The sequence below is a fragment of the Mustelus asterias genome, chromosome 12 (genome assembly GCF_964213995.1).
Source record: "Mustelus asterias chromosome 12, sMusAst1.hap1.1, whole genome shotgun sequence".
Taxonomy (NCBI): Eukaryota; Metazoa; Chordata; class Chondrichthyes; order Carcharhiniformes; family Triakidae; genus Mustelus; species Mustelus asterias.
Genome location: NC_135812.1, coordinates 92,107,911 through 92,129,512, shown reverse-complemented (window position 1 = coordinate 92,129,512; position 21,602 = coordinate 92,107,911). Strand labels below are relative to the sequence as shown.

The window sequence follows — 21,602 nt, the reverse complement described above, 5'->3', positions numbered from 1 at the left end:
ATCTAGAAATAGCTGAAGGCACTAGATACTGCAAAGACTATAGGTCCCAACAATATTCCAACAATAGTCCTGAAGAGTTGTGCTCCAGAACTTGCCCCACCCTAACCATGCTGTTCCAGTATAGCTACAACACTGGCATCCACCTGGCAATGTGGAAAATTGCCCAGATATGTCCTGTACACAAGAAACAGGACAAATCCAACCCGGCCAATTACTGCCTCATCAGTCTACTCTTGATCATCAGTGAAGTGATGGAAGGGGTCATCAACTGTGTCATCAAGCAGCTTTTGCTTAGCGATAACTGACTCACTAACACTCAGTTTGGGTTCCGCAGGGGTCACTCGGCTCCTGATCTCATTATAGCCTTGGTTCAAACATGGACAAAAATCCTGACTGTCAGAGGTGAGGTGAGAGTGGCTGCCCTTGAAATCAATGCAGCATTTAACCAAGTGTGGCAGCAAGGATCCCTAGTAAAACTGGAGTCAATGAGAATCAAGGGAAAAATTTTCTACTGGTTGGAGTCATACCCGGCACAAAGGAAAATGGTTGTGGTGGTTGGAGGTCAATCATCTCAGCTCCAGGACATCACTGCAGAATTCCTCAGGGAGTGGCCTAGGCCCAGCCATCTTCAGCTCTGGCCTTCCTTTGATCAGAAAGTCAGAAGTGGGGATGTTTGCTGATGACTGCACAATGTTCAGCATCATTCGCAACTTCTCACATACTGAGGCAGCCCATGTCCAAATGCATCAAGACCTGGACAATATCCAGACTTGGGTTGACAAATGGCAAATAATACCGTGCATCACAAGTGCCAGGCAATGACCATCTCTAACAAGAGAGCATCTAACCATCACCTCTTGATATTCAACAGCATTACCATCGCTGAATGCCCCTGTATCAACATCCTGGGGATTGCTATTGACCAGAAACTTAATTGGAGTAGCCATATAAACACTGTGGCTACAAGAACAAACCAGAGATCAGGAACCCTACAGCCAGGGACTCATCTCCTGACTCCCCAAAGCCTGTCCACCATCTACAAGACACACAGGTGTGATGGAATACTCTCCACTTGCCTGGATGAGTGTAGCTCCAATAACACTCCAGAAGTCTATCATCATCCAGGACAAAACAACCTGCTTGATTGGCACCCCATCCACAAACATTCACTCCCTCCACCACCCACATACAGTAGCACCAGCATGCAGCATCTACAAGATGCACTGCAGGAATTCACAAAGGCTCCTTAGGCAGCACCTTCCAAACCCACGACCACTACCATCTAGAAAGTCAAGGGCAGCAGACACATGGGAACACCAACACCTGGAAATTCCCCTCCAAGCGACTCACTATCCTGATTTGGAACTATATTGCTGTTTATTCACTATCGCTGGGTCAAAATCTTGGAACTCCCTCCCTAACAGCACTGTGGGTTTACCTACATCTCAGGGACTGCAACGGTTCAAGAAAGCAATTCACCACCACCTTCTCAAGGGTAACTGGAGATGAGCAATAAATAAACTCTTAACTTAGATATACACTATGCCAGTAACACACGTTATCCAAATCAATTTTCCAGCAAACTAGAGAACATAATTAATTATTGCATGGGGTACATTGTTTTACTTTACCGAGTAGAGACGTCTTCAAGTATATCGCGTGCATTTTCAAAATATATCCACAATTTGTCACATCTTTTATTAAAACGAACATCCTTCGGAATTATAACATAGATATGAATAGTGAACATGTGTTCAGGTGGATTGCAACAAGCTGCAGGTTGGCTGTAACAAAAAGATACAAAATATAAGATTATATAATATTTACAGCATCGAAATGGGCCTTTGGGCCCAACAGGTCAATGCTAATCATAGAATCACAGTGCAAAAGAGGCCCTTCTGCACACCACGTCTGCACCGACATGCAAGAGACACCTGAACTCCCACCTAATCCCATCTACCAGCACTTGGCCCATAGCTTCAAATGTTACGATATGCCAAGTACTTTTTAAAGGATGTAAGGCAACCCGCCTCTACCACCCTCCCAGACAGCACATTCCAGACTGTCAGCACCCTCTGGGTAAAAAGGTTTTTCCTCACATCCCCCCACTAAACATCTTGCCCCTCACCTCGAATCTATGTCCCCTCATGACTGATCCTTCAACTAAGGGGAATGACTGCTCCCTATCCACTCTGTCCTTGTCCCTCATAATCTTGTACACCTTGATCAGGTCACCCCACAGTCTTCTCTGCTCCAACGAAAACAACCTAAGTCTATCCAAGCTCTCTTCATAACTTAGATGTTCCATCCCAGGCAGCAACCTGGTGAATCTCCTCTGCACCCCTCCAGTGCAAGCACATCCTTCCTATAATGTGGCGACCAGAACTGCACTCAGTACTCGAACTGTGGCCTCACCAAAGTTCTATACAACTCCAACATGACTTCCCTGCTTCTGTAATCTATGCCTTGACAAATAAAGGCAATTGTTCCATATGCCTTTTTCGCCACCCTGCTGGCATGTCCTTCTGACATCAGAGATCTATGGACAAACATGCCAAGGTCCCTTTGTTCTACCGAACTTTCTATCGCCATGCCGTTCATTGAATACCTCCTTGTCAAATTACTCCTTCCAAAGGTATGACCTTACACTTTCCACTTATCTGCCCGTTTTAGCATTCCGTCCATATCTTCTTGTAGCCCAAGACACTCAGCCTCACTGTTAACCACCCGACCAATCTTTGTGTCAGCCGCAAACTTAATAATCCTACCCCCAACGTAGTCGTTTATATAAATGATAAATAATAGGGGACTCGACACAGATCTCTGTGGTACGGTACTGGACACTGGCTTCCAGTCACTAAAGGAGCCTTCTGTCATCACCATCTGTCTCCTACAACTGAGCCAATTTTGAATCCACTTTATCAAATTACCCTGTATCTCGCCTTCTTTACAAGTCTCCCATGTGGGACCTTGTCAAAGGCTTTGCTGAAATCCATATAAACTACTTCAACTCCATTACCCTAATCCACATACCTGGTCACCCCCACAAAACATTCAATCAAATTTGTCAGGCATAACCTCCCTCTGACAAAACCAAGTGGAGATAGATGTTCTCCTTCAGAAGTTTCTCTAATAGTTTCCCTACCACTGACGGAAGACTCACTGATGCGTAGTTCCCTGGTTTATCTCTACAACACTGGGGAGGTGCCAGATGACTGGAGGACGCACCAAATTGAAAATTTGGGTCAGAGCCCCTGCAGTCTCCTCCCTTGCATCCCTTAGCAGCCGAGAGCACAATTCATCTGGACCTGGAGATTTATCCACTTTTCAGGCTACCAACACCTCCAATACCTTGTCCTTCCCTGTGTCAATTTGCTCAAGAGCTTCACAATCTCTCTCCCTGAATTCCATACCTTCATCCTCACTCTCTTGCGCGAAGACGGATGTGAAGTGATGTTTCTGCTTCTTAGGAGCTTTCCCCTTCCTAGTTCACCTGATCAGCATCCCCTTCTATTCCCTTCTTCCGCATACAATTGTCTAGCTTCCCCTTAAATGCATTTCTGTTTTTTGCCTCATCCACTCCACGTGGCAATGAATTCCACATTCTCACCACTCTCTGAGTCAAGAAGCTTCACTTCAATTTCCTATTGGATTCCTTTTTCAGGATCCGGATTTTGCAGTATAAATAATAGTTAGGCACTCACTATTATTAAGGAGCAAATTGGATAACATTCACATGGGCACAGTTAAGCATGGAAGTTGCTATCCAAGTTGCCCTGCTCTTCAGTAAACTTTGCTACAACAATATCTCATCCAGGGATACAGCATTCAAATGCATGAATGGTGTGAAGCTGTGGGTTACTAGATCAGCAGTTCCCAAACTGGGGTCTACAGAACCCACGGGGTCCGCAGGAAGGCAGGTACATTTGTAAAATTTGAAAAATGCTGAAGAGCTGCTTGTCCAGTCAGAGGTTAGCTTCTGGGGGGACTACGTTGGCACAGTGGTTAGCTCTGCTGCCCCACAGCGCCAGGGACCCGGGCTCAATTCTGGCCTCGGCTCACTGTCTGTGTGGAGTTTGCCCATTCTCCCCGGTGCCTGTGTGGGTTTCCTCCAGGTGCTCTGGTTTCCTCCCATAGTCCGAAGATGTGCAGGTTAGGTGGATTGGCCATGCTGCATTGCGCCTTAGTGTCAAGGGATTAGAAAGGTAAATGCATGGGGTTACGGCGATAGGGCCTGGGTGGGATTGTGGACAGTGCAGGCTCGATGGGCCGAATGACCTCCTTCTGCACTGTAGGGATTCTATGGATCAGCCTGGACAGCAGAGTGATGGGCAGAGAGCGCCTCAGAATGGCCTTCATATTGGGGGGGGCCAGTGTGTGGGAGAGGGAGACGTGTGATTGTGAGAGACAGGGCGAATGTCTGAGAGACGAAGGTGAGTGTTTGAGGCAGGATGGCATCTGTCAGGTTTGGTTTGAGACACATTTGGTCTCCCTACTTAGGAATGGATACACTTTCCATAGAAGGAGTAGAGCAGAGGTTCACTAGACTGATACCAGGTTGGCGGGACTGTACTTTGAGGAGAGATTGGTTCAACTGGCTTTGAATCCATTAACGTTTAGAAGAATGAGAGGAAATCTGATTGAAACTGTGATGACTTCAGCCAGACTAATGAGATTGGCTTGCTAGAATATGAACTACCTGATGAGTCCTCCTGGCGAGGCGAGCTATCAATAGATCCAGGCAGCGGGCGATCGAGGGGTCATCCATCCTGACTGTCTGACCCTCTAGCGCGGCTAAATTCGCGGCCAGGTGTCCCTGGAGAGGGAGTATGCAGTATCCACGGGCGCAGTTGACGCCTTCCGCACCCGCTGGGCACCGCAGGGGCTGGGGTGTATTATAAACCCGATAATCACATTTTGATTTAATGTTTTAAGTTTCCTTTGTGATTTGATTTTTGGTTCAGGTTGTTCCCCCTCTTTTTGGGGAGCTGCCCCTTTTAATTTGTCCTTCAGTTAATTTGAGTTAGTTTATTTGTTTGGTATTCAAAAGAGATACCTGATGAGTCCAGTAGCCTGCTCCTGAACCTGGCAAGGCGAGCCATCAATAGGTCCAGGTAGTGGGCGATCGAAGGGGTTGTCCATCCTGACTGTCTGCCCCTCTGCCGCGGCTATATTCGCGACCAGGTGTCCCTGGAGAGGGAACACGCGGTGTCCACGGCTGCAGTTGACACCTTCCGTGCCCGTTGGGCACCGCAGGGGCTGGGGTGTATTATCGACCCCGATAATCACCTTTTGGTTTAATGTTTTAAGTTTCCTTTCAACTTTGACTTTTGGTTCGGGCTGTTCCCCCTCCTTTTGGGGAGCTATCCCTTTTAATTTGTCCCTCAGTTAATTTGAGTTCGTTTATTAAGTTGGTACCTTAAAAGAGCTACCTGATGAGTTCTAATTGATGGTTAAATCAGGGAGCCTCATGCTCCCTATTTAAAGCAGGTCTGTCAGACTCCCAGCCTGCATTCAGCAGGGAGCAACTGGAGAGCTGGCTTTGTACAGATGTATGATGTAAATAAAGTAACTTGGTGACGGGACTTGCACCTCTGTGGGAGTTATTACAGAAACGCATAAAATTCTAACAGAGCTGGACAAACTGGATGCAGGGAAGATGTTTTCCCTGGTAGGGGAATGTGGAACCAGGGGACACAGTCTCAGGATACGAGGTAGACCATTTGGGACTGAGATGAGGAATAATTTCTTCACACAAAGGATAGTGAACCTGTGGAATTTTCTACCACAGAGGGCTGTGGAGGCCAACTCGCAATGTATTCAAGAAAGAGATAGATTTTTAAAAAGATTTTAATGGCAACAAGGGGTATGGGGGTGTGGTGGGGGGGGGGGGGGTGGTTGGGGGGGGCGGTATGGGGAGGGAGTGGGAATATGGCATTGAGATCGAGGATCATACTGAATGGTAGAGCAGGCTCGAAGGGCCAAATGCTGCTATTGCTGCTCCTAGTTTCTGTGTTTAACTCAGGAAGCGGATTGCAGCAAATATGCGCAGGCTGCTGGACAAAAGGAATTATCGTGATTTATCGATACATGTAGGGATTAAGGAAATAATAAAATATCATTTTGAAAACCTACTACAAGGAAACAATAATATCTTTTGAGACCCTTTTTCCTGACATATAGTTTGTTCATGTTCACCTAAGATCATAGAGTTTAGCGCCGGAATTCTACCATCCCGCCTGCCTCGGGAATCGGAGCGGGCAAGGGGCGGACAATGAGAAGGTCCATTGACCTTGGGCGGGATTTTCCAGTCTCGGGGTGAGTGAGGCCATAAAATCCCACCCTAGATGTCCTCACACCTTAATTTTGGTGGGTGGGTAAGGCAGGAATTAATACAGTCACGCTCATTTTAAACTGCTTAATAAACTCAAAACTCAATTTTTTCCTCTTTTGGCAAAGTCATAATATGGTGATCTCTGTGAATATTGGGTGAATATCACATAACAATATTGTTCTCATTGAAGCTAAATATCAGGTAATAATACCATTTGTTTTACTCTGAAAAACATTGCCATGAATATACTGGACTCACTTCTGATCATCAGTTGTTTCTTTGCCTTGGTGCGTTTGATTTGATTCTGGAATGTTCTTGTTGTCATCCTTTGTTTTGCTTCCACCCTGTGGAAACAGTTTGCAAAATTCAGCTCTCAACAAAGAACAAAGAAAAGTACAACACAGGCACAGGCCCTTCGCCCTACAAGCCCATGCCAACCATGATGCCCTATCTAAACTACAAAAAAAAAACCTTCTGCTTTTCTCGGTCCATATCTCTCTATTCCTGTACCCATCCAGATGCCTCTTAAATGTTGCTAATGTGCCTTCTTCCACCACCTCCTCTGGCAGCGCATTCCAGGCACCCACCATTCTCTGCGTGAAAAACTTCCCCCGCACATCTCCCTTAAACTTTCCCCCTCTCACCTTGAACCTGTGCCCCCTTGTAATTGACACTTCCACCCTGGGAAAAAGCCTCTGATTATCCACTCTGTCTATGGTCTCCCCTCAATCTCCGTCTTTCCAGTGAAAACAATCCTAGTTTATTCAACCTCTCCTCATAGTCAACACCGTCAAAACCAGGTAACACCCTGGTGAACCTTCTTTGCACTCTCTCCAAAGCTTCCACATCCTCTGGTAGTGTGGTGACCAGAACTAAGGTTTTATATAGCTGCAACATGTTTTGCCAACTCTTGTACTCAATGCCCCGGCCGATGAAGGCTACCACATTATACTTCAGAAATAAGTTGCAATGTTAATAAGTAATGAAATTCATACAAAATATTCATTCTTTTATTGTTGATTATTTCACAATGGTATTTAGCTCTATTATGCTATCATGGAGGACAAAGTGGGGGTCATTTGAATTATCCCAGCTTTGTAAGTTGGTGTAATGCAGTTTATTTCTCCACAATCACCTTTATGAATGTAACTATCAGTCCTGCCCTTTAGTTTGTGATCCAGTCAAGTTCAATCATTTCTCAATGCATGGAACACTATTTAAATGCATGGAACAGGGTACAGCAAAACCTGTTATAAAATAAAATTGGTTTGCCCTAAAACAGATATGCCAATTTGCTATGGACCCATTTCACACTTCTACTCAAGACCAATTTTACACACTAATGTTCAAGACTGATGTCTTACTTCGGCTAGTTTGGTCTATAAACTGTTTGAGTAGCACAATATGTTCAACATATACCCTTCATAAAATTACACTGTAAGGAAAGGTTAATAATTCTGTTTTCTAAAAGGATGCTGTTGTTCTATAATTTTTCAGAAGCAAGGTACAGTGGATGTCTTGGATTTCAGCGAGCCAGCAACTTGTGAATTGTATCCATTTTCACAATGGGGAAAGAGGGCAAAATATCAACAGTACAAAGGCATCAAAAATTAATTGAATGTGGAAGAATTTGGTAGATTAAATAATAAAGGAGTAAATAATGGAACTTGAGGTATGCGATTCTCTCCAGAACCTGGTGGTCTTAAGAATAGGAAATTGCAGATGCCTTATTCATAATTTTCCAAAGATCTCTTGATTAAGAATTATAGAGTCATAGAGGCATACAGCACAGAAAAGGCCTTTCAGCCCATCGAGTCTGCGCCAACAATAACTACCACTAAAGGCGTGCTAATCCCATTTTCCTGCAATTGTCCCACATCCTTGAATGTTATGATATTTCAAGTGCTCATCCAAATATTTTTTAAATGGTTGTAAGGATCCCAGCCTCCACTCCTTTCCCAGGCAGTGCATTCCAGATTCCCACCAGCATCTTGAGTGAAAATGTTTTTTTTCCTCAAATCCCTTCTGAATCTCTTGCCTTTACCCTAAAATTATGTCCCCTCGCGATTTATCCCTCAACTAAGGGGGACAGCTGCTCTCTGCTCACCCTGTCCATACCCCTCAAGCATGTCCCCCCTTAGCCTTCTCTGCTTTAAAGAAAACAATCTAAGCCTATCTAGTCTCTCCTACTTGCTCAAATGCTCCATCCCAGGCAGCATCCTGGTGAACCACCTTCTAGTGCAATCACATCCTTCCTATAGTGAGGTGACCAGAACTGCACACAGTACTCTAGCTGTAGCCTGTACAACTCCAGCATTACCTCCTTGCTCCTATACCCAATATCACAACTGATGAATGCAAGTGTCTCATATGCCTTCTCAGCTATCCTTTTCACGTGCTCTGCCAACTTCAGGGATCTGTGAATAATTATCCCAAGATCCCTCTGAGCTTCCAAGTGTCCTGCATTCATTAAATACTCCCTTGTCTTGTTTCTTCTTCCAAAGTGCATCACCTTGCACTTATCAGGGTTAAATATCATATGCCACTACTCTGCCCATCTGATCAACCCATGTATATCTTTCTGTGCCTCCTCCAACACATATCCCCCATTTTCCAGTTCAGGGAATCTGCTCTCACATGGCTCTGCAGCTACCAATAAAAGCATAGCCAGATGATCTCCACCCTAGGGGTATCTCTAGGGTATTTCCCACTGTTATTTTCACCTCCGTATGATATTGCCCACTTCAATTCATCTGCTGCTGATATCTACCAGTGCTTTCTCCAGACGCAACTATTTCAACACTTCCCTCATTAATCTCCCATCTGCCACCCTCTATAAACCTCTGCGACTGTACCCTATCCTGCATCTACTCCCATCCACCTATCACCCCTCTGCTACTCGATCTACATTAATGCACTGGGAGCCTATGTTAATATTCTCAAGCTTTTGAATAAATCCCTCATAGTCATAGTCCTTATGTCTGTAACATCCTCCAGCACTACAACCACCTCAACCAGCTCCCGCAAAACTCTCCACTTTCCTTCACCTCAGTGCTGACCACTATAATTTCAACGGTTTCCAAATGTAATGGTCCCCCGGGTTTTAATGGCTTCAATATTGTACATTTACTGACACAATAGTTGCATGAGCACACACTGGTGCAATTAATGTATTGGGTGTCCTAGTTCCACACACAGGTAATATAGTGTTCCAAACCTTCTGGTGCTTGGTTGGCAATGATTACAGTGGAGGAACCTGAAGTTGTTGTATTTTCTCCAAAACTGCCATTTTTTAAACTCATTTTGATTTTATATCTCTTCTCTCCTGAACTCAAAATTCCCTTTTACTTTTTCATTGTCTTTTGCAACTTTTCAGTACAGTGAAATAGATAGATAGAATCCTACAGTGCGGAAAGAGGCCATTCGGCCCATCGAGTCTGCACCAACCACAATCCCACCCAGGCCCTATCCCCATATATTTTACCCACTAACCCCTCTAACCTTTGCATCCCAGGACACTAAGGGGCAATTTCGAATGGCCAATCAACCTAGCCCGCACATCTTTGGACTGTGGGAGGAAACCGGAGCACCCGGAGGAAACCCACGCAGACACGAGGAGAATGTGCAAACTCCACACAGACAGTTACCCGAGCTGGGATTTGAACCCAGGTCCCTGGAGCTGTGAAGCAGCAGTGCTAACCACTGTGCTACCGTGCCGCCGTGAACTACTCATGGGTACAGTGTGTCAATCAATTCCTCGGGCAATGAGGTTGTTTCTCTTACTCTCATTTACCTCCAGTGCAGAGTTCGTTTCATCTATTTGCTACTTTTTAACTAAAAAAAAAGTAAAGAGCAGAGTATGAACTGTAACACACTGACCGATATGTTAGAATTGCCACCGTGCTCTGCTGCCTTTTGCTGGATGGCTTTGCGATTTTCTTGTACAGTAGCACTTGTGCCTGCCTTGCAACTGGCTGACTGATCCGTAACGGTTATCTGTTTGGTTGTGCCTTCGCTCTTGCTCTGACCACTCTGTGGAGCAGCATCAGCTCTGCCTTTAACTTCCAATTCTGGCTGAGGTTTGACTTTTCCACCTTCCTTTGCGTCCTCGGAATCCACATTCCTGGTCTGTGACGTGGGAGCCGCCTTCAACTCCAACACTTTGTCTGAGGCAACAGGCGTTGCTGCATCCTCCACCTCATCAGCGACCTGTAGCAATTTACTTTTCTTCTGAAAATTCTTCTTTTCATTCTGATTCTTTTTTCTTTTTTCCTTCTGGTTTTTTAAATGTAAGAAAATAATTGAATCATGTACGACTGATTCAAAAAAAATCAAAACAATTTTGAAGGGTCAAGGTGTATTTTTATATTTTACTCTCCTATCAAGTGTTAATAAATGATACTTGTTCATTGGAACGGTAATATTGGATGACTCATAGTTATCGGGGCAGATTCTCCAGCTCTGGCTGACGGCCGATGTCCCGCTGAATGAGGTGTCGGCCAGAGTTCGAGAATTCGGCCAGGAGTGAAGGCAATCTGGATTCACCCAACCCGCCCCACTGGCCCCGATTGGGGTCCCACCAGTCTGCAAGGTAAAACAAGGCCTGGAGGCAAAGGGACCCAGTCCTATCTAAATTAAAGCATATAAGCCAGAATTCTATTGTCCCACCTGCCATGGGAATCGGAGTGGTGAAAGGGCGAACCATGGAAAGACCTGTTGACCTCAGGAAGGATTTTCCGGTTTTGGGACAAGCGAGGCCATAAAATCCCGGCCATAACATTATAATGGGGGATTCAGAGGACAGCCCTCAGGTGAAGTGAAACCCTATCTGACGAAGAAGGCTGAGCTCAATGTTGAGGATTGCATCTTCCTCTCGGAGTCCCACATAGTTGCCCCCTCACCCAGGGTGATGTCCAACATTTGTGGAATTACATGACGGCCACCCTGGGATTTGAAAGATTAAAATGCAAGCCAGGAACTGCGTATGGTGCTCCGGTCTTGATGCAACAATTAATTATTTGATCAGACAGTGTGAGATGTGCCAGGAAAACAAAAGAATCCTCCCTTCAGCCTCCCTACATCCATGGGAGTAACCTGGTAGGCCCTGGGTGCGAGTGCATGTGGACTTCGCCGAGCCTTTTTGGATTCCATGTTCTTAATTAGGGTCAATGCGTGCTCCAAATGGTTGGAGATACGTCACATGAGCTCCACCACTTCCCATGCTAGCACTGAGAAACTACGACAGAGTTTCTGTACGCATGGGATACCTGAAGTCCTGGATTCTGACAATGGCACTGCCTTTACAAGCACCGTTGCTTTCCAATGGAATCAAATACGTTAGGACAGCACCCTATCACCCACCATTGAATGGGTTGGCTGAAGACTTTTAAGCTCGGCATGAAGAAGCAACCTGCAGCGTCCAAGAGACTAAACTGGTGCAATTTCTATTTGACTGAAGGACTACCCCGCACAGCATGACAGGAATCGCCCCAGTGGTATTATTAATGGGATGGAGGCATTGAACTTGGTTAAACCTACTGTTCTCAAACCTGGCGGGGAGGGTCGAGTCCCAAAATCAGAACCACCAGAAGAAAAACTATGATTCTGCAAGGACAGAAAGAACATTCAAAACCGGTGACCCAGTGAGGAGCTTCGGTTGGGTTCCAGGGATCATCATGGAAAAAATGGGGCCCCGTGTCTTACAAGGTCCAAGTGCAGGGCAAAGTTGTGAGAAAGCACCTGGACCATCTCAGGACTAGGGAGTCCAGGAGGCGGTAGGGATGTTATGACGGCCACGTGGGATCATCACGAGATCTCCCCGTGGGCCCCGTAGAATACGAGCTCCCTTACTAAGCGAGTGGAGGCTCACCCAATAGGAAAGGAGTAGCGGGACATTGAAAACCAGCCAGCTCCACTCAGGCCGGCAGTCGAAGGACTCTGGGATTTGTCAAGTACACTGCAGCTGCAGGAATGGTACATTATGCATGTTATAAATAAATGGCGTTGGTGATGGAAGAGTGGCCTCGGCGAGATCATTGCAAGCAGCTTTGGACAAATTTGATTATAGTATTCAGTAATTAGGACTTGAATTGTGTGTCAAACAAACTTTTTTTTTAATGAGCACTATGCCCCCTTTTAACCCTGTTTTCCTGCATACTCAACTGTATCCTTAAGTATTCAGGTGCCATGTAATGTAAAGCTGTTACTTTAACTCTTTGGCAATTTGTCTTGAACTTCAGAAGCATATAACTTCACACACTTTTTCCTGTCAAGACCTTTTTGTGCCTTGTGTCGTATGCATAATAAAAGATTCAGGGCGGGATTCTCCGGACATGCGCGTCCCAAGATTGGAAATTCCCATTCGAGCTCAACTGACCTGTCTTGCCCGCTATGATTCCCATGGCGGGCGAGACAGGAGAATTTCAGCCTCAGTCTCACTGTGATAGAACAAGTGTCAGTGTTCCATGCTGGACTGGTGGATTAAGGTACAGCTTGGCGTAATACAAAGCTGTGCACATCTACAGCTTCAGGTTTTAATACTGTGGCTTTATGCAAAGTTCACTCATCTCAGTGGTTGGGACACTAACTCTGGCCCCAATTCCTTTGAATAAGGAGGAAAAAAAAAAGAATCAGCCAGCAATCCCCTGATATGATTGCTGTCCCGATGACCTCAATTAGAAAGAGTGTGTGTAGTCACTGACTGAGGGAGACTGGCTCTCCATGGACAACAGCCTGCCAATACTCACTATCTAAATATACACATGATGACGACTGGCAAATCTGGGAGAAAGATTAGATAAAAGTGGCAAAAAAATCTCATAATACAGGATGTACATTTTAAAGGGTAGCACTACTGTACCTTTGATTTACTGTTGATACATTCATCATTTCCTAGAGAACTCTCTGTGGAGGGAATTTGCTCTTTGGCAGCATCTTGTGGACCCACTTCTTTCATGTCTTGAACAGCTTCAGACTGCTTTCCCCCTGTGGTCAGACTGGATTCAGCAGCTTGTGCTGTTTCGCTGGGGTCTGGGAGGGTACAAATACTTGTAAATTTCAGAAAAGACATTTCAGAATTGGATAACCTGTGTTAGGGTACGAAACGTCAACTGCTGCAAAGATTTAGCAAATACTAGCAATGTTTCAAATGATACTTTGGCTTGTTTCATGCAAAGATTGTCGTGTCAGTTTGGTTCAGTTTCTTTGGCTGGATTTTAGAGGTAGAGTGTGGGTGGGGGCGTGGAGGGTCAGGGGCGCAGTTGTGGCAGACAGCTCACCCCACAGCCCAGAGGATTGTCAGCTGACGCACACTGAAAAGAAGCTTGGTCCACAGCCATGATGCTGAGTGGCCACCAGCTCTGACAGTCATAGCAGGGAGGGGACTTGGTAGTGGGTACTGCTGGGACTGCAAGCAGGTACACAAAGAGGAGAAGGTGGATGGCGAGGCTGAGTAAGTCGGGCCTGTTTTTTGAGGCCGGGCAGGACAGAACAAAGGAGGAATAACATTTTGGCTTTGTGCTCCCGATGTGCACAATCCCACCCACTTCCACCCCATCTTCTTTCAACTCTGCCTCAAAAAACAGACTGTTCGCTGCCAACCATATTACGGCATGCTGCATAATATCCCGGTCACATGGCTTTGTAACAAGTTCAATTGGCCATTAGTTATTTATTTAAAATGCCCTGGACTTGATTTTGGCACTGACACACCTATTGTATTATGAGGGACAACTCAGAGATTGGGTGGGAAGGTGGTGGATCAGGCAGCCATTTTATTTCACTGCCCACTGCTGAGGACATGCCCAACGGGGGATAGGGCATGAAGTCCAACCCTGTGAGTCTGAAAGCTGATAACTCAGTTTAAATGTGGAATCACAGATTAAACACACTGGCCGGAATTTTATCGCCGAGCGGGCGAGGGGCGGAGCATGGGTAGGTCCATTGACCTCGGGCGGGATTTTACGGTTTCGGGACGAGCGAAGCTGTAAAGTCCTGCCCACGGTGTCTCCATTTTGCCCTGATGTGTTACGCTGCAAAACCATTAATGCAGCGGGAAAATAATTCGCTTCCCTTTTGCTCAGAATCAATGTGCCAATCAAGTTTTGTTTGTTATTGGTGCCTCACCTTTATCAGCGTGGCCAGATTGACTGGCATCATGATCACGTTCACCATCTCCCTGCCCTCCACGTGTTGACTCGACTGAATCACTGGCTGGTGCCTCCTTCCCTTGCTTTGTTGCCACAGTTTGATGAATTGAGTCTTTCTTCTTCTTCTTGCTGCTTCGGTTTCTGCGCCTTTTCTATCAAACAACCCACTGGGCATTAATGAACAATCTACTCCAGGTAAGTTAATGAATAAAGTCGGCATAAGTTTCATTACATCTGGAGTGTGGGACTTAAGAGGTTTTTTTTTCCAAGAATTAAGAAAAATCGGTTTAGGTTTCTTTTTAGAAATATAAAATGCTGCCAAATCAGAGTATAAGTGAAAAGAGAAAATACAAAACTGTTTGATGGTCATGTGCTATCTTGAAGGTACAGAACTAACACGCTAGAGTGAAAATACAACAGTAAACCTGTGCACACCACTCTTCAATGTCCTCAGTTCAGTATTGTTGATGCCTTTAAAGGATGTGTTTGCACTGTAACTGTAGCTAACGTGTGAACCAGTTGCAGCAATGCTGCAGTTATGGTGTCAACTCAGACTGAATTGGCCTAATGTGACACTGGGACAACTCCAGAAAAGGCAAATCTCACAACATTACACTTTGATCAGTTTGGACTTTAGAAACTGATTTGCGTTTCAAAAATTTAGCCGCAATGCAAAGTTAAAGGGGGCGATTTTCACTTTAAACCTTTCTGGTGGCCAACGTTTAGTTTGAAGTAAAAACGATGCTAAATTGCATTTAGTACAAATTCCATCTTGGTAAAAGAGTTGAATCCTGTGTTAAGAATGGTCTCATTAGTGAGGCTGCATTGTGGATCGTGCTGGCCTTACTGCCCTCTCCTAATGGCGACAAGTTGACTTTGAGTAAACATGTCATTGCAAGTCTGATTGGTCAAGGCACTGACATGAACAAAGCAACAGGATTGGGGAGCCTATGATTCCCCTTTGCTCAACCAATTGTCTCAACCAATCAGAGTCGACTTGCCAACCAATCAGCACCCTTTTCTCCTCTAGTATAAATTGTTGCGATGGTGTGAAATTTGGCATTCTTGCATTTGTCCTGGTGAGTGCAAAATTAAAAGTTTCGACAACATGTCTCTCTTTGCAGCAATACTTTAGCTTTTCTTTCAAATGGTCAGATGAAAAATTGAATGGTCAACAGTATAAATGAGATGTTTATTCGCACTGTAGAAATATTAGACCTGAAATTATTCTGTGGGATAATAACAATTAAATCTAATATTAGTTTTTCTCAGCTATTTAGATGGTTAAGCTAATTGCTTCCAACAAAACACCACCTCTGCTAAAATATTAGAGAAAGGAGAGTTTCAGATCAGGGAGCACTGATGATTCATATCCCACAATGTTGTTTCAGGCCCTTCATTGAGGAATAAAACTGTTACATTTATTCCATACTCACCTTCTTCTTGCGTTTATTTCCCACGCATTCAGTGTTGCTGATAGTGTCTGTTTGAAGAGATGAGTCTTTTTCATCATCTGTCGTAACAGTGAAGTAATCATCATCATCAGTAAATTCAGCTTTTATTTCAATATCCAATCCATCAACTCCCCCTGGAATGCTCTGGTCTGCATACTTAGCGCTCTCGGGAAAATTCTGTTCCACCGGTAGGGCCGGAACATTTATCACATCTGATAAAACCAACAGAAAATAAAAAAGATGGTGGTCCATCACTCCAAAATTGTTCCAGTCAGAACCAATTCATGATCTAAAAGCTATGCGCTTGTACATTCTGGGCATGGGATGACAGGTCCCAATTTGGGTGGCATGGTGGCACAGTGGTTAGCATTACTGCTTCACGGTGACAAGGACCCGGGTTCAATTCCAGCCTCGGGTGACTGTGTCCTCTGGGTTTCCTCTGGGTGCTCCGGTTTCCCCCCACAGTCACAAAGATGTGTAGGTTAGGTGGATTGGTCCTGCTAAATAGCCCCTTAGTGTCAGTGGGGATTAGCAGGGTAAATACGTGGGGTTACGGGGATAGGGCCTGGGTGGGATTGTTGTCAGTGCAGGCTCGATGGGCCGAATGGCCTCCTTTTGCACTGTAGGGATTCTATGATTCTACTCTATGATTCTAATTCAGCAATTAACCATTCCATATAGTATTGATTGTACGACAGAAGATGAATTACTCGCCATGTGAACCTAATCTTCTGAACGATGGAATAATGATGCCATTTATGGACATTGGAAACAGAACCGGTCCTTTTACTGTTCCAATATTTTGTATTAAGTATTTATTGGGATATCAATGTTATATTATCAAAACTTAAATTTTGACTTCATGCATATAGAACATAGAACATTACAGCGCAGTACAGGCCCTTCGGCCCTCGATGTTGCGCCAACCAGTGAAACCAATCTAAAGCCCATCTAACCTACACTATTCCAATATCATCCATATGTTTATCCAATGACCATTTAAATGCCCTTAATGTTGGCGAGTCCACTACTGTTGCAGGCAGGTCATTTCACACCCTTACTACTCTCTGAGTAAAGAACCTATCTCTGACATCTGTCCTATATCTATCACAAATAGGTATATCTAGTTTGAGTGTTTCCTCACATTTCACCCAAATGACTGCTATTTTCCAGAACATGTTGTCACTACTGCGTGCAGTTCTGGTCACCACACTATCAGAAGGATGTTGAAGCTTTGGAGAGAGTGCAAAGAAAGTCGTTGCCTGGTCATGAGGGTGTTGGCTATGAGGAGAGGTTGAATAAACCAGGATTGTTTTCACTGGAAAGACGGAGGCTGAAGGAAGATCTGATCGAGGTCTACAAAGTTATGAAAGGCATAGACAGGGTGGATAATCAGAGATGTTTTCCAAGGGTGGAAGTGTCAATTACAAGGGGGCACAGGTTCAAGGTGAGAGAGGAAAGTTTAAGGGAGATGTGTGGGAAAAGTTTTTTTTATGCAGAGGGTGGTGGGTGCCTGGAATGCGCTGCCAGAGGATGTGGTGGAAGCAGGCACATTAGCAACATTTAAGAGACATCTGGATGGGTACATGAATAAGGAGGAAATAGAGGAATATGGACCGAGTAAGAGCAGAACGTTTTTTTTAAAGTTAGGGCATCACGATTGGTGCAGGCTTGGAGGGCCGAAGGGCCTGTTCCTGTGCTGTACTTTTCTTTGTTCTTTGTGGTATCTGCACTATTTTCTCAGAAAAGACCATAGAAACTAACCACAAATTCACTAAAATGTTCACCTTTATCTGAACCATGTTTTCAAATGAATATTAGGAATGAGGTTCAAGGTCAACATATTAAAACTGTTTGAATGCCTAGTTATTCTACTTTCTAAAACTGATTTAAAAAGGTGCAGTTTAGTCATTTGTGCGCTAATATTTGAAGCAAAAAGAGTTAGCCACGGTAAAGTTTGTTAGTGCCACAGACAAAGTAAATGGAGCTTTAGAAAGGAAGTTTTCAAAAAACACACACATGCATGCATATTTGCTTTCGATAAAGACAAAAAAGCACCAGACATGGGACTACTGCTATCCACCATTTAGTCTCTTACCAAATGGAGGTGAATTCTCGACCTGGAAAGTGCATAAATCAAGACCTACAGGACCCAAACCAGATAAAATGGATGAATAACTGGGAAATAAAGACCAAAAGAAAACGAAAGAAGCACACACACACACACAGTATACCCAACTCAACAGCATGCAACAGTCATTGGGCAATACAGCATAAAGTAGCATAAGCATTGATTGTTAATGGCTTTAGGTAATTGCATCAAGTAGCAAAGCAATTTACAATAAAATAAATCTTGGGAAAATTCAGACAGCTGTTGTTCAGGCACAAAAGCATCTTGTTACAAATAAGAACTGGACTAGAAGCAAGAGAAACTTAGCCAAAGTGACATGTTCAAAATTCACAGGAAGCCACATATTTTTCCACTGCAAAGATGCTGTTCATGAGCTCTATGCTTTTTTGTTGCTAGTTTCACAATTCCTTGCATCTCTTTGAGCAGAAATGTAAAGATTCACCTCCTTTCGCAGTTGCAGCAATGTTGTGTTCATGTTGCTGATTTGCAACCTTAGGGAGTGTGGAATCTGCAGATGATTCTTCCTCAGGCGGGCAAGGCAAATTTCCTGATTTCTCCAGGAAAGCAGAATGTTGATCATTTCCATTCTGTTTCTGGTGTCCCTGCATTGCAAAACATAACTTTATTAGCTACTAAGTCTCAGTGCAAAATATCATACTTTAAATTTCCATTATGTAACAAATTTGGTTTGGGCTTGGTATACATAGGTGACCTTTCTAATGGTGCTAATTTAGGGAGACATTGGAAATGAAACAGTTTATGACTTGTTCAAAGAGAGAAACTTTAAAAAATGAATACAGGTACGCACTGAGGAAAAATTATTAGTGTCACAAGTAGGCTGACATTAACACTGCAATGAAGTTGCTGTGAAAATCCCCTAGTCGCCATGCTCCGGCACCTGTTTGGGTACACTGAGGGGGAATTTAGCATGGCCAATGCACCTAACCGGCACATCTTTCGGACTGTGGGAGGAAACCCACGCAGACACGGGGAGAATGTGCAAACTCCGCACAGACAGTGACCCAAGCCGGAATCGAACCCGGATCCCTGGCGCTGTGAGGCAGCAATGCTAACCACTGTGCTACTTTGCCGGCCACCTTCGTTACACACATACTTAACATGAGCATTCATGCAAATACAGCACAGGTCATAATATAACAGCATACTCTCCTTAGCAAAGACAAAATCCACAGGGATCTTGTACAGTTGCTACAATCATGCTAAATAAAATTGGAAACAATTGCTGATATTGTGAACAAAAGGTAGAAATCAATGAGTGGCAAACTGGAGTTGTTTGCATTAGAATGTCAAATGAATTAAAGTGCAAGATGCGTATTTTCTGACTGCCACGTTTTCATTACCCATCGTTTTGTAGCTGACTGAATTCTGTACAGACCAAACCTACGTGCTTGTATGTGGTGTGCTTGGGATAACAGTCCTCGATTTAACAACTGGCTCCTATGTATGTTATTTAGATCACTGCAGAATATGTCTGCTTACTCTTTTGAAAGGTTGAAAATAGCATTTGCCAGTGCAATGCGTGTAAGGTTAAAATACTTTCCGATAAATTTACTTACACAAATAAAGAAGAAAAAATATATGGAAAGTTATAGGATGGCATGGTGGCACAGTGGTCAGCGCTGCTGCCTCACAGCTGCCAAGGGTTTTCTGTCATTGAAACTTCTTCCTGACCGCGCTAGTTTTAGCCTCACAGCGCCAGGGATCCGGGTTCAATACCGGCCTTGGGTCACTATTTGTGGAGTTTGCACGTTCTCCCCGTGTCTGTATGGATTTCCTCCGGGAGCTCTGGTTTCCTCCCACAGTCCAAAGGTTAGTTGGATTGGCCATTCTAATTCGCCCTTAGTGTCAGGGGGATTAGCAGGGCAAATACATGGGGTTACGGGGATAGGGCCTGGGTGGGATTGATGTTGGTGGGGGCTCAATGGACCGAATGGCCTCCTTCTGCACTGTAGGGATTCTATGATATAGTACAGCAATCAAAAGACAATAAAACCACAATTTGTCCAGAAAGAATAAAAGTATACTTTTGGGTATGCACATTTTACAGAATCTCATAGCAAAGACATTTTGGCGAAACTATTTTTTTCCTCAGTTGTGTCATGTTATATCACATTAGTGGATGCTGTATCCACAGGCTGAATTTCATGCGGAGCTAAAGAGTATGGGAAATATTTCAGTGAGCTCTGAAGATAGGCTAGTCAGTGACCAATTATCAAACACACAGTAATAGGAATCATCGCACAGAATACTGATGAGCAAGTGTTCAAACTTATCTGAGTTCCCAGTACTTGTTGATCATTTTGCAATGCAACCTTAACCTGGAACTAAGCCACCTGAACTGCCTGAACTCTAGTTCAATGAACTGAGCCCATCCCTATAGGCAGCTCCACTCTGCTCCATTGTGAAGCACAGCACAAGGGGAAAGCAGATCCTATCTGATTAAGACTAAAGAATATAGAAAATTCAAATGGAAAATATACGAGATAAACACAACCTCCCTAAATGTCACAGTCTGAAATAAGTGTCTCGACCTTTTGACTCGATTCCCCAAGATTTTAAAAAATGATTGCAAATTCTCTTGCATTCATATTACCACAAATTCCTCTGTAAATATGCCTTTTTCTCCAAAACCATACTCACAAGATATGCAAGTAATCACAAAAGCATAAAACTGGGACTTGAGTGAAATTGAATGTACCTCGACAATCTTTCCCGCGGGATCCTGTAGATCGGTTCTTTCTTGTGTTGCACTTTGAGAAAGTGAAGGAGAAAGACTTCCTCTGGGAGTTGAGGCTTCACCGACGATTGTCAGTGAATCAGACATTGGGTTGTTTGGAATGTCAGATGCATCAATGTCACCCAAGTCGAGAATTTCAATTATTTCTGATGCAGGTTCCAATGAGACTGGGTGTCGATGAGGAAAACGTTGACCGCCCGATACAGCTGCATTTGGTGGAAATATTTCCTGGAATTCCTCTGGTATTGCAGTCTGCATCTTGTCCATTTCACTGGGTAATGTTTCCTGCATGAAGTGAAGATTCATGAAATTATACCTTAATAAACCACGCCACTGTAAGCACTAAATAGACCACTTTGATTGTAACTTTCCACTCGCCTGGTTTCCACAGGATGCAGAAAAGTAAAATCCACTTTCATATTCCAGACAGGTCTCCCCATCGCCCACCCCAGCCAGCTTTCTCAGTTCTTCTCTTATTGTGATTTGGTTCATAAGCATTTGTCACCTTCAATACCTCACTGTAACTTAAAATACTCATTGGGCGGGATTTTCCAACCGCGCTCACCCAAGGCTGGAAGTTCCTGCATAAGGTCAACAGACCTTTGCATGGTCTGCCTCTGCCTGCTATCATTCCCGTGGAGGGCAGGACGGGGAAATTCCACCCACTATATTTAATGGCTTCACCATCTCCATTTCTGTAACCCCCTTCAACTCTGCAACACCCTTCCAGGAAGTCTTTTATCTCTATCTCGGGGCTCTTGTACATTCCTCACTTTCC

The 21,602-nt window shown here is 44.3% G+C and overlaps 1 protein-coding gene across 2 annotated transcripts in view; it reads right to left on the bottom strand.

The window, feature by feature from the left end:
- The window catches only part of LOC144501703 (E3 ubiquitin-protein ligase rnf213-alpha-like), a 181,837-nt gene that overhangs the window by 150,425 nt on the left and 9,810 nt on the right, over window positions 1-21,602 (bottom strand). The window contains exons 3-10 of one of the 2 annotated variants that reach the window (XM_078225645.1): window positions 20,786-21,109; window positions 18,509-18,668; window positions 15,918-16,147; window positions 14,459-14,633; window positions 13,194-13,363; window positions 10,214-10,609; window positions 6,593-6,678; window positions 1,632-1,784 (exon numbers count right to left, since the gene is read on the bottom strand). In XM_078225645.1, coding sequence (XP_078081771.1) covers window positions 1,632-1,784; window positions 6,593-6,678; window positions 10,214-10,609; window positions 13,194-13,363; window positions 14,459-14,633; window positions 15,918-16,147; window positions 18,509-18,668; window positions 20,786-21,109 — 1,694 coding nt within the window. The remainder of the gene's footprint in view (window positions 1-1,631; window positions 1,785-6,592; window positions 6,679-10,213; window positions 10,610-13,193; window positions 13,364-14,458; window positions 14,634-15,917; window positions 16,148-18,508; window positions 18,669-20,785; window positions 21,110-21,602) is intronic. The other variant, XM_078225646.1, reaches the window with a different exon arrangement.